Source organism: Sinohyriopsis cumingii, chromosome 8, assembly GCF_028554795.1.
Source record: "Sinohyriopsis cumingii isolate HCF-2022 chromosome 8, ASM2855479v2, whole genome shotgun sequence".
NCBI classification, from domain to species: domain Eukaryota; kingdom Metazoa; phylum Mollusca; class Bivalvia; order Unionida; family Unionidae; genus Sinohyriopsis; species Sinohyriopsis cumingii.
In genome coordinates, this window is record NC_142968.1 from 16,204,392 (window position 1) to 16,217,141 (window position 12,750).

The 12,750-nt window shown below is 35.0% G+C and overlaps 1 protein-coding gene across 2 annotated transcripts; it reads right to left on the reverse strand.

Moving 5' to 3' along the window:
• Nucleotides 1–878: 878 nt before the first annotated feature.
• On the reverse strand, nucleotides 879–6,917 carry LOC149793039 (uncharacterized). Of its 2 annotated transcripts, none has more exons than XM_089966276.1 (2): nucleotides 6,852–6,917; nucleotides 879–2,491 (listed from the first exon to the last, which is right to left on the reverse strand). In XM_089966276.1, the coding sequence occupies exon 2, from the start codon at nucleotides 2,428–2,430 to the stop codon at nucleotides 1,282–1,284; it is 1,149 nt and encodes a 382-aa protein (XP_089822402.1). In that variant the 5' UTR covers nucleotides 2,431–2,491; nucleotides 6,852–6,917; the 3' UTR covers nucleotides 879–1,281. The 2 variants fall into 2 exon arrangements, with proteins under 2 accessions (XP_089822402.1, XP_089822401.1); XM_089966275.1 differs by lacking the exon at nucleotides 6,852–6,917 and adding an exon at nucleotides 6,493–6,674.
• Nucleotides 6,918–12,750: the final 5,833 nt, after the last annotated feature.

The following is a 12,750-nucleotide window of genomic DNA, read 5'->3' on the forward strand; positions in this document are numbered from 1 at the left end:
CTTTTCAGTGCCATGCGCAGAATAGACCGGAAACATAGGGTAGTATCCCGTGTGTCCAAAAATTATTATAGTTCTTGAACAGAATGTTAGTGTGACAATTGCCCTCTTTTCAATTGTAAGCACTGCAATAGTTTATTTTCCACAATCGGTCGAATTTTGCATGCGTTTTGTGACGATATTGGTGACGGAAACCTTACTTGCGTAGAAAAGCCCGACTGCGGTATATTATAAATCAAGCATATATTGACTTTATTTAAACAGAGGATGGTTGTACACATAGGTTCGATTATCATTATCACGGCTGTTCTTCTAAGGATGCCGGTTAGAGCCTTAAAGGAAGTCTGTGTCTCCGGTTTATGATCACCCTAAAGTATCAAAATTATACAAATTACAAACTTAGTACAAGCTCAAGTAGGACTACAGGCCAGTGTCAGAGGAGAAAAGAAAAGAAGATTGAAGTGGGACCTAAATGAGACAGAAGTAAAGACAAGGAAGTGGACGAGGAAGAAGCAAGATGAGAAAAAGAGGGCAAGAAATGATTAATGTATTAAAAGACTACGAAATAAGATGAGAGTGAAGAGTGATGAAAAGGTTAGAAGGGATGAAGAAGCAACATAAAAATCCGGAATAGTGCTAGCGATTGAGGTGATTTTGATAGTCGTGGTAAGGTATCCAATTAATGGAAGCAACATAGGCAGCTGAAGCAATAGTGGATGAAATGTCAGAATTAGTAGATTTATAAATTTGAAACATGAAGCAAAGTGTATAATATTTTCATGAATTTTCTAGAAATATTTGTACACATACACCTACTGAAATTGACGAATCTATAGAAAGCGCTGACGCTAAAGCAAAAATACGAAACAAATAAATAATAATTAGAATCCACAAAAATTGAATTTTTTTAATATAATTGCAACATTTGAGAAACATTTTATTAATTTATTTTATGCAAGAGACTATATTCAATCTTTATTGCAAAAAATATTGAACATTCAACATTATGGAAGATTTCGAGACTTACTTTACTTTTAAAGATTAACCTTAAAATATTATTTTCACTAAATTATTTGATGATTATTCATACACTTTGAATATTCTCTGGTCATTTACATTTTATGTTGCAACCGAACATGTAGCAGACGAATGGAAACTAAACTTTGCATGAAAAGAAATACTAAATATACCCTTTCTATTAAACGCTGATGTTACTACTACTACAACTACTACTACTACTAATAATAATAATAATAATAATAACAATAATGATCGTCGTAGTCATTATTGTCGTGTACTGCATTGTTGTTTTACGTGCTTGTTTTTTCGGAACACTATTTCAGTCTCTAGTGGTCTCTTGGGTACCTCGTGCTTTGTGCACAAGGACTGCATTGAATTTGTCCGTTTCGCACACGTCACCATCGCACGTTGGAGAGTAACAGTTAAAGGATGTTGGTTATAAATTTCGCACCACTTTCCTTTTCTTGTTTCCCTCCACGTAGGGTCATAAGGATAGGTGTTGCCTTCCGGGTCTCCAAATATTGTCGAGACATTAAATGCACGATTAGCACAGTATGTTATGGAAGACTGTATTGCCGTATAGTCTGGACAGTCATTACAGTCACGACCTATGCTAAATCTATCAACCAGTGATTTTTCTACGTTTTTTACAGCCCCTTTGGTGATTTCGGTCCTCTGTGTTGACTTTTCTAAGGCCTCAAAAGTAGCTACATTGGTGAAAAAAGCTACAATTTTTCTCCTGTTTTCTTCGTCTCCGGTGCAGCAACCACTTGCTTTGGGAGACCGAATCAAACATTGATAGAACGATGTTTGGAATATGTTTGATGTTTCAAAGTATACTCCCTCGGGAATTTTTTCGAAAGTTTTAATTCCTGCATTTGTCAAAAAACTGACAGATTTGCGAACGTTTGTGCCTTTGTATACATTCTTATATGCAACTATTATCGGGAATGAATGACCTTTCTGATATTCTCCAAGTTTTTCTGCACACGAGTAGCCTAAACCTTTAATTTCTGAACAAGGAATATAATAGGAAAATAAAAGAACAAGCGGCTCTTTAAATATGTTCACCATGTCTTCAAGTTCTTTCATGACCAGTATTTCACCATGGTCGGCGCGATCGTGACCTCTGTCTCGATTGAACTTCACTTGGAGCCTGCTGCTATCGGATGTTTTAAAAATTGTCTTATACGTTTTGTTTTTAATATCTTCCTCAGAAGTAACAAAAACTGTTAGAAACTGGTTCCAACTTATATTCTGTTTTAGACGATCGTTTCTGGCGTTGCTTCCATACTCATCCATGTGGTCAAAGACCAGAAATAGGTCCTCCTCACTCACTTTCGCCATGCAAAGTCTTTCTGTTGCAACGATTGCTGCGAAGACAACAGATAGAATGTTCCTAACTTTTGTCATAGTCAAGATTTTGAGTAAAAGGTGCTCTATGGATAACACCTCTGATCTTGTATGAGATATCCTGCAATACAATAATATAATATAATATAATATAATATAATATAATATAATATAATATAATATAATATAATGTAGCACTCCACACTACACTGAACCACACCGTAGTACTCTGAGTTATAACACGCCAAACAAAACTGTACCACACAATGCACACTGAACAACATTACAACACATTAAATTACACTGCACTGCAACATACAGTACCATGCTATGCTATCATATGCCATATTATGCTATACCAGTGCAATGTACTGCATAACATAGATAGCATAGCATAGCATAGTACACCACACCACACCACACCACACCATAACATATTATACCATGTCATCCCACACTATACCATACCATATCATCCCATCCCATACCATACCATACCATGCCATGCCATGCAATGACATGACATGACATGATATACTATACCATGCCATACCATACCATACCATGCCATACCATACCGTACCATACCATACCATGCCATGCCATGCCATGCCATGCCATGCAATGACATGACATGACATGCGATACTATACCATACCATACCATACCATGCCATACCATACCGTACCATACCATACCATGCCATACCATACCGTACCATACCATACCATGCCATACCATACCATACCATGCCATGCAATGACATGACATGACATGCGATACTATACCATGCCATACCATACCATGCCATACCATACCATACCGTACCATACCATACCATGCCATACCATACCATACCATACCATGCAATGACATGACATGACACGCGATACTATACCATGCCATACCATACCATGCCATACCATACCGTACCATACCATACCATGCCATACCATACCGTACCATACCATACCATGCCATACCATACCATACCATGCCATGCAATGACATGACATGACATGAGATACTATACCATGCCATACCATACCATGCCATACCATACCGTACCATACCATACCATGCCATGCCATGCCATGCCATGAAATGACATGACATGACATGCGATACTATACCATACCATACCATACCATGCCATACCATACCGTACCATACCATACCATGCCATACCATACCGTACCATACCATACCATGCCATACCATACCATACCATGCCATGCAATGACATGACATGACATGCGATACTATACTATGCCATACCATACCATGCCATGCCATTACTATACATTACTACGTTACACTACACTGCGGAACACTGCCCTAAACTGCGCTGCACTACAATATAATATACAACTCCACCTACTTCCGTGTCTTGCCCTTAGAAATTTACAAGACAATTATTTAGAATAATTGACTGTTTGAAATGTTTTAACATATGTAAAAAATTAACTGCCACTTGGTTAACATAAGAAAAAATTAACTACCATGTTTCGTGAATTTTAGGAAAAAATATTGTAACCGGCAAATATGTGAAGATATCACTTTATCGCGGCTGCTTAAGCATCACGATAATAAAATGAAACAAATAAAATGAGATAACATCAGATAACTAAAAGAGACGAACATACATATATATATATATATATATATATATATATATATATATATATATATATATATATATATATATATATATATATATATATATATATATATGACAACGAACAGTGCAAAACTAGTTTTTAAGCAGCCTAAGACAAAATAAGTGTTGACTGGTATCTTCTCCCATTTAGCTGCCAGCTTTGCATTCGAAACATCCCATATACCCAGGTGCTTAGAATACTCAGAATTTGCTCTGACGATGAAACATTCCAAACTATGGTCGGAGGAGTATACTCAGCATTTGATGAACCGATGCAACGACAAGGACCTGATAGGGTTGCAACACAAAGGGCTAAACAAACGAAATGAAATGACCTATTAAAATAATGAGAAAAGGAAAACGTTGATCGGACACCTTTTTGCTGACCTACCATCCAGACAACCCCAAAATAGGTAAAACATCCCAAAACACTGTCCCATCGAGGATCTTTTAACATACTAACCTACCTTAATTCTCTCTAACAAACCAGCAGTAGCCTACCCCACACTGAAAACGCTCAAAAAACCATCCTAGTCAGAGCGAATAACAGGACAAGACCATTCCTGAGTGGTGATAACAGGTGGGAAACCTATCAACATATGATGGAAATCAGCACATTCTCTAGGGCAGTGATAACTGAAGAAAAAAAAAAACATTCATGGTCCAAACAGAAATTGCAAAACAACGAATGAAATGTATCTCATTATATGATAGATCTGCGGATTTCAATATGTCGGAGAAACTAAAAAACTACACAAAACGACCAATCTTATCAGATCCGATTGGATGATAAAGAAGCTGAACAGAATCGAATAGGTACACTTTCTGTGAAATATCCGGGTTATAATTTACTATTACACCACTTTATATTAAAAAACAGAGGCGCTCCAGTTCCTCCCCTTGTAGGTTAATATAAAAAGTTTACCATATCATTAGTTAAGTTGAAACCAACTAGGGGAAATATCTAACATTTTCAAGCTCAAATTACATTAGAAATAGTCATGTAAACGTTTGTAATTTCAACGCTTTTGTGTTGTTGTTTTTTTTTTTTTTGCTGGTTTTTTTTTTGGGGGGGTGGGGGTTTTTCTTGCCTTGTCTCTTCTCTGTGATTGCCTTTAATGAAGCCCGAGCGTCGAATGTGCTTAGGTTATTTAAATCTAATTTTTCGTCGTTCGCTGTCAGTGTGTTGTATTTATCTTAATCCCTGACACATGCATTCCTTTGATGGATCCAATACGCTTGAAAGGACTCTTATTCGATAGATAGACAGGTAGATAGATAATGACTGCGATGGTTGATTGTTTGACCTATATTTTACTTTGATCTGATCAATCGACCGATCCAATGCGACTTAACGTTAGAAAGCAGAAGACGAAACTAGATTAAAATTCATGTCAGAACTGATACATATTCGCTTAGACTCTGAATGTTAGATTTTTGTACTTGAAGTGTCCTTTACAATTCACACTATTACTGTAAAGTTGACTGTGCTGGGTTATATTTTCCGACAACTGAACAAAAGAATACTAAAACTTGTTTACTGAATCAATACGTCTCATTCCAGATCGCTATTCTGAAATATATCACTGATCATTTCATTTTATCTGAAACTACGATATAGAATAGAAACAAGTCTAATGATAACGCACATATCTTTTATGTACAATTCACATTTACCTTATAATAAAGAGGTTAACAGAGTTATTTTTTAAATATCTCATGCAGGATAGACGGATTAGTTACTCTTTATTCCAAATATATACTAGAACATATACGTCAGAAATCAATTTCTCATAACTGAATACTTCGGTTTCCCAGTCATTCTTACATTGATCACAAATATTGTCATTTGTTGATAGCGCTGTCTTTCCTCTTAATTTTCCCTAAACAAATCCCCAAAGATTTTCTCGGTTTTGTAATCCAAGTCATATTTTTCTCCTTAAGGCAAAGATGGTTTATTTTCCCATAGTAATTAAATACAAATAACCCTTTATATCGAGTCAAAAGTTATAGCGTGTACTAATTAGGGGTCGGGGTATTACTGTTGTTGTTGTCAATAATTTTTCTACGAGACTTTCTTTCAACTTGCCTTAACTTGCCTTAACACGGCAGGGAATAGAACATAAATAATCTGGTTGAGTACTTGTTAAATGAAACATATTCGCTAATATTAATCACAAACCACAAAACTTTGCACACATGCTTACGCTTTTTCTCAAAGCAACGTTTGACCTATGAGCGGTTTTGTTTAGCAAATACTATTTCGATAAACAAAGCAGCGTCAGCGGAATATTTACTTGTATTTACCCCGAATTAAAGAAATCACGAGCGTATGTGTGTGTAGCTGAAAATAGCATACAGAGAGAGAGAGAGAGAGAGAGAAAGAGACAGACAGACAGACTGAGAGAGACAGAGAGAATCTTGGACGTTGAAACACAAATTATTCAACGTTTCAATCTGACCTTATCTCATAGATCCATCTCCTTGCGCCTTTTGTTTCTTCTTATGAATCAGATCGCTATTATAATGGTAATACCTTCTGCATGGCACGATTTCATTTTAAGTGGCTTTTGACTCTTTTACTAGACGAATAATAAAACACACACACACGTGCGAATATGCTCCAGAGGAAGCAAACACATTAATGAAAGAATCTAACTATCCATATATATATATATATATATATATATATATATATATATATATATATATATATATATATATATATATATATATATATATATATATATATATATATATATATATATATATATATTTATATATATATATATCGCTTCTCTTAACTGTGTGGTTAACTCACCTCGTCTTGAATCGATGAAAAAATTGCAATGACTTATAGTCTGATTAGTTTTATGCGTTTCTGAGGCCTACTGAAATCTCTGTACATGTATATGGAATAAACAGTGCGTACCCCGTATTATTACAAAGCAGGAAACATTTCATTTTCGCTTTGACACTAAGACAATGGAGAATGAAATCAGTATCATGACAAAGTCACGATTCGTAAAATTATCTCTTTTTAAGACGGAATTCATGCATAATCTCGTTTATCATAAAGTTTAAAAAATAGTGTTAGGCATGTTTAATACAATTTTACTTTGTCATTCAGTGGTGCTATATTGTTTTCGTAAGTGTAGTTAACCTCGACTCCTGACGAAATCTTTGAATGATTATTATTGATTGTATAAGTGAATACTATTATAGGAGGAGGCACAATCTAAATTAGGAAATCATCACACAAATAAGAGGACGATAGACTTAAGTCAGTATTTCATACACTAACTTCTTAATCACACATTTGGTTAGCTTTTGAATTCAAACTGCCAATAAAACCTCGCAAAGAAGGTTACAAGTGACAAAAGTGTTAGATTTCAGTTGCAATTGTTGACATTGTACCATTCATTAGTAAAATGTCTATGAAACAGATTTAACTTTAATTTTACTTATAACTTTTATCTAACATAACTCGTCAGGACTTTGCATGTTCCATACATCAACACCTGCCATGGTGTACGTGGAATTACCTTAAATTGCTTTTCATACATATACACGTACGTGTTTTCACAAACACACACACACACACACAATCGTACAAAAAACAAGGTGTTAATATATTGTCTTTTCTTTTCAAAATGTAATATTATTTCCGTTGCCTCAAAAACAACACCAAAGTATTAATAGCTTCAAATAAATAAATTAATAAATAATTAAATAATTAAAAACAAACAAATAAAATAAAATCACAAAATCAAAATTGACAATAGAGCCAATTGTTTCTCAAACACGTCAATTTTATTTTTCACTTTCGGTACATATGTTTTCCAGCGTTTTATATGACACAATACAATCAAGCACAGGTGATGTTTTAGATTTCTGATGCACATCGTGATATGTATGTAATAAATTTTCAAGCAAACTTAAGAAGGTCATCAAAATTGTTATTTCCTTCACAAGCATCCAAAAGTACTCAGTAACTCAGCGGTCACAGAATCAATCCTCAGCATGTTCCATAAAAACTGTACTAATCAGTATCACTTAAATGATTTTTTCCCCCCAAAGATCGATTTTGTGGCAATATTTCTATGAATAAATCTACAATTAACGCCAATGACTTTGACGTCTTTCATACAAAGTGTAGCCAAAACAAGATATTCCTTTCACCTGAACCGATTACACACTCTAGTGGCTTCAATTAAATTTCATATGTATCTTATTGCATTTGTATCTAAGTTCTTACGAAGTATATAGTGCTATTATATGTAATTTGTATTGTTTGTCGTCATTTCACTATGATTGTATGTATGTAGGTATGTATGTATGTATGTATGTATGTATGTATGTTATAATTTACCTTAGTCCAAAATCAAGTTAATGGTTTGCATGACTAGTGAACATTTATTTTGTAAGCAGTATAATTCATCGCTATATAATTCATTCTCTGTGTTTATAGATCAAATATTCCGAAAATTATTAATGATGTAAACATGTTTATTCTGTCTGCATGTAGAATATTAGAGTTCACTTGGAAATTCCCAAACTTGTTGACAACTTTAAAATAAAATATTCACTGGAATTACAAAATAGTCATTGATACGTCTTGAATTAAATCATTAAAAATAGAATTATAGTGAATTCAGTCAAGTTCAGTCTGGATTATATTATTGTAATGCATCAAAAGACTGTTAACACATCGCCACATTCCAGGGCATTGGCATATTAGCACATTCGAGACTACAGGCACATCAACACGTTCAATATTGGAACTTTTGCTGGAATATAGCTGGAATTAACTTAGAACTGTATAAATTTGGACTTGTGAGTTGATAGAATTTTTAGGACTATTTGGGATTTAATTCACAATACTGTAAGTTCCTTTTAAATTTTCACTTTGTATTCTAGGGAAATAAATTATTTGTTGAATTTTACCAAACTTGTGGTTTTCTGTCTTTCAGTTACTTTGTTTAAGACCATATAGTCGTAACATTATAAATAATTTTATTATTTTCTCTTATCCTTAGGTGCGACACTTTGTCGATATAGATATGGAATCTACTTCCACTGTTATAAAAGATTCTAATTTTCCTTTTCTCCCTTGCTGATATTTTTGAAACAGCAGAAAGTATTGGTTGACATTATTAGTTTCTGTTTTATTTCATCAAAATTTAATAGAAATATGTGTGCGCCAAACGGATAATGAATAAGGACAACACCATTTTATCTCCATCTTCTCTACATGTATTAACTGAATTAAGAATATCTTGAGAATTGTTTTCTTGAACAGTAAATGATTCATTTTTCCATGGTGAGGAAGTATAAATAGCATTACTCCAAAATGTCTTTTGATGGTTTTAAGATATCTGTGAAAATGAAACTATCCAAATATAACGAACTGTTTACCTCGAGTAGATGCAAAATGGGTGTTTTCGCTTCTGTTGGGGGTGGCAGAATTGGGAGGTGAGATGGAGGTTAGAGATGTGGTGAGCTATAGCTGGCTAGTGGTGGATGTGTGTCAGCCTTATGAAACGTGAGGAAAAGAGTAGGGTTGTTAGACCTGCTGAAACCCACATGATGCCGGCACCAAATTTTCGTTTAACTTCATTTAAAGAAATGATCTGTAATCAGTATAAACCTAATTAGATGTACTGCTTAGTAACCGGTTGTGTACATTTGAGTTATGACACGACTTGTTGAAATCAAGCGTACTTTATTTAAACTGGGGAATGTAAATGTCGGCATTTACACATTGGAATGGGCTGTTTCATTATCAAATAACCCAAAGCGAATATGATGAGGTATTAGCCCACTAAATATTTTGCAGACAGAGAACTATTCTACTGGTTGGGGATTCAAATATAGGGTGCTAAATATGTTGAGATGTACCCATTGGTTAGTAAATGGCTTTAATATTCTTGCATTATACATTTCATAAACTTCAATCTTTTTGTATTATAGTTGACACTAAATATTTACCTTTATTCTGATAGCATGTCCATAATTTCCTATTTACAAAATATCATATGAATGCTTGGTGCGAGACTATTCTATTGTGTGCCCATATTAGTGTATTGCATACCTGGCATCTCAGGTTTTCAACACAGACAAATGTAAAAACTGATGTCCTGTATAGGTATCGGACCACTAATTATATTATAAACCTAGAACCATTATGCTGGTAGGGGAATTAAAGAAAGAGTATTGAATATTTTCAGATACACCCGCAGACATGACAATGGATTTAATTTTCTTCCATTATGCATTTCAAAGTACTATAGTTGTTAAATACAATATTATCTTTTATTGTGACCGATAGTTAGTACAACTCAACATAGGGCCATACAAGGGAAGGGGTAGAACAAAACAAAAAGAGATGGCAATGACGAAGCAATCCCGCCTCCTGCAGTAAAAACCAAGCCAGCCACAAAGGAAGTAGAGCAAAAAGACAAATATGAAAAAACCAGAAAACTGTACCAGAAGACCCTGCAATACATATATGAGCATGCATACGATATGGGGCTAACAACTACGATGGGATACACAACTATTCATAGAAGACCATCGAGTGGTGTGGAAACCAGAATTGGAGAAAAGACCAAGACAGAAGAGAGCAAGGTTGCAAAATCACGTTGATGGAAAGCCGTGAGGTACTGGGTACACAGAATGTTTCCCTAGCCACGAAAATATGTATCTGTCTGATGCGCCACCACCAGGTACATGGCTCCGTCAACTCCGTCAATTGTATGGCGACAGTCAACTACATCGTGGCAGATATAATAGAGTACGGTGATCCCAATAACTACGTGAGACGCAAGTTCGAGAACCCAGACCACTTCATACGAATTCTTTATTCCACAGTATCTGATTCACCACAAAACAATCCTTCTGAAGGGTAAAAAGTACATAAATTGTCTGAGGGTATCAAATTTGGCATTGGAAACCAAATTCGACTATAATTTGTTAATCACACAAATGTAATTAATGTGTCACCGTTCAAAATAAAGACTGGCATGTTACCTAAGACCACACAAAATTTAAGTATCACATAGACCCGATATTAATTTATTGTCATTTCAGAAAATGTATGTACACTAGATTCTAAAATAACGCAAGGCAAGGACAGCAGAAGAAATATGGCGAAGATTGGGAAATAGAGACGTTTAAGTCCGTTATTTCCACGACTTGGACTAGAGATGATAAATAAAGACAAATAAATAAGGACAATGGTGACCGTGGTTCCCGATCCGAGAGGTGCAAACACTTAGAAAGAGTGGTAGGAAAGAAAAATGATCCTGTTCACTGTCACCCAGATCCCTGAAAGAGAGATACTGTTCAGTGCCCATTTATTTTAGTATGTTTGTTTATGTCTATGTCAAAACCTAAGTAAAACTTAAAACCCCTTACCTTTATTTTAAGTTTGTATGGGCATATTGTTTATAGAGAGGAAGGAGTTACTGATCATAACACTTAAAATTACCTCCCTTAGCTCCCATGTGCAAGCCCTCGAACATTTTCTAGTTCCGGATAGTTCAGAATTTTGCACTTTCACTACATTACCGTAGGTCTATACCGAAAATGTTGAATCGAATCACTATAAGCAGTCTGTCAGGGTCTAAAAAAATCAGAATTTTAGGCCAACACACAACTTGTACTGCCTTGCAGCCCGCATTAGAGATGTGTTGGACCCTGCTCTGTGTGTATGTCGTATATCCAAGTAACATTATTTTCTGGACATAAATGGTAAACATGGATGGAAATACAATATCTACAACTGTCATGATTACGGGGGGGGGGGGATATGTAGGAAAAACCCAGACCCCCCCCCCCCCCCCGCGCGTTTGCTTGCAAAATGTCCTATGTATTGACAGTAATCTCTCTCTCTCTCTCTCTCTCTCTCTCTCGTGATCGAATGTGCCAGCACATAATATGAACTTTGTCTAACAATTGTTTTGTATAATTTGAATGGAATGCATCAAAATACGCTCTGTGTAGTTTGAATCAAACTATACCCAATCTATGCAAATGCACTACTTTTTTATAATTCGTTAATATACACATACAGAAATCAAACAGCTACATTTCATGATAAAGATTTCATGTACTAGTCAGATTTAAGAATCACCATTTACAAAGCAAATCTCACCCACTGTTGCAGCTAAATACTGATTAGGCATGTTCCCATTATGTACAGTTCATATGATGTATACTTTGGTGGTTAATGTTACGTTTCAAACTATAATTGTATCGATAAAAAAGAAATTTAATAATCTGAATAACTAGATTAATATAACATTCCACCTTTTCTTAACTTAAGTTTAGAGTCACCGTCTTGATTACTGAATTGAATTCAGTTTTGTGTGTAATAAGGACGACCTCGTTTAGTTCTCCCCGAGAATATTTCTGGCAGGACGCGTTTCATGAAAAAAGTCTTCAACTTCATTCTTGGAAACATTCTATCATCCCTCAGTTGGTTATCAAACCAAATCCTCTCAGAGCGTATTCCTCTGAGTTTCCATACAAAAATGTCATACCAGTTACGATTAGATTAAGAAATCTCTTAATTGTATCACCTTATACATGTTTACAATCTAAGTTGTCACATCAAAAAGTTCAGGGATCAAACAAAAATTATATTAACTATGCTACATTTATCTCCAGTCCAATATACGTATCTGACCTCACCAGATGTTCACCCCATCTAGAAA

What these genes read in the sequence shown, in the direction of transcription:
- LOC149793039 (XM_089966276.1), bottom strand. Translation starts at nt 2,430, where the DNA reads ATGACAAAAGTTAGGAACATTCTATCTGTTGTCTTCGCAGCAATCGTT.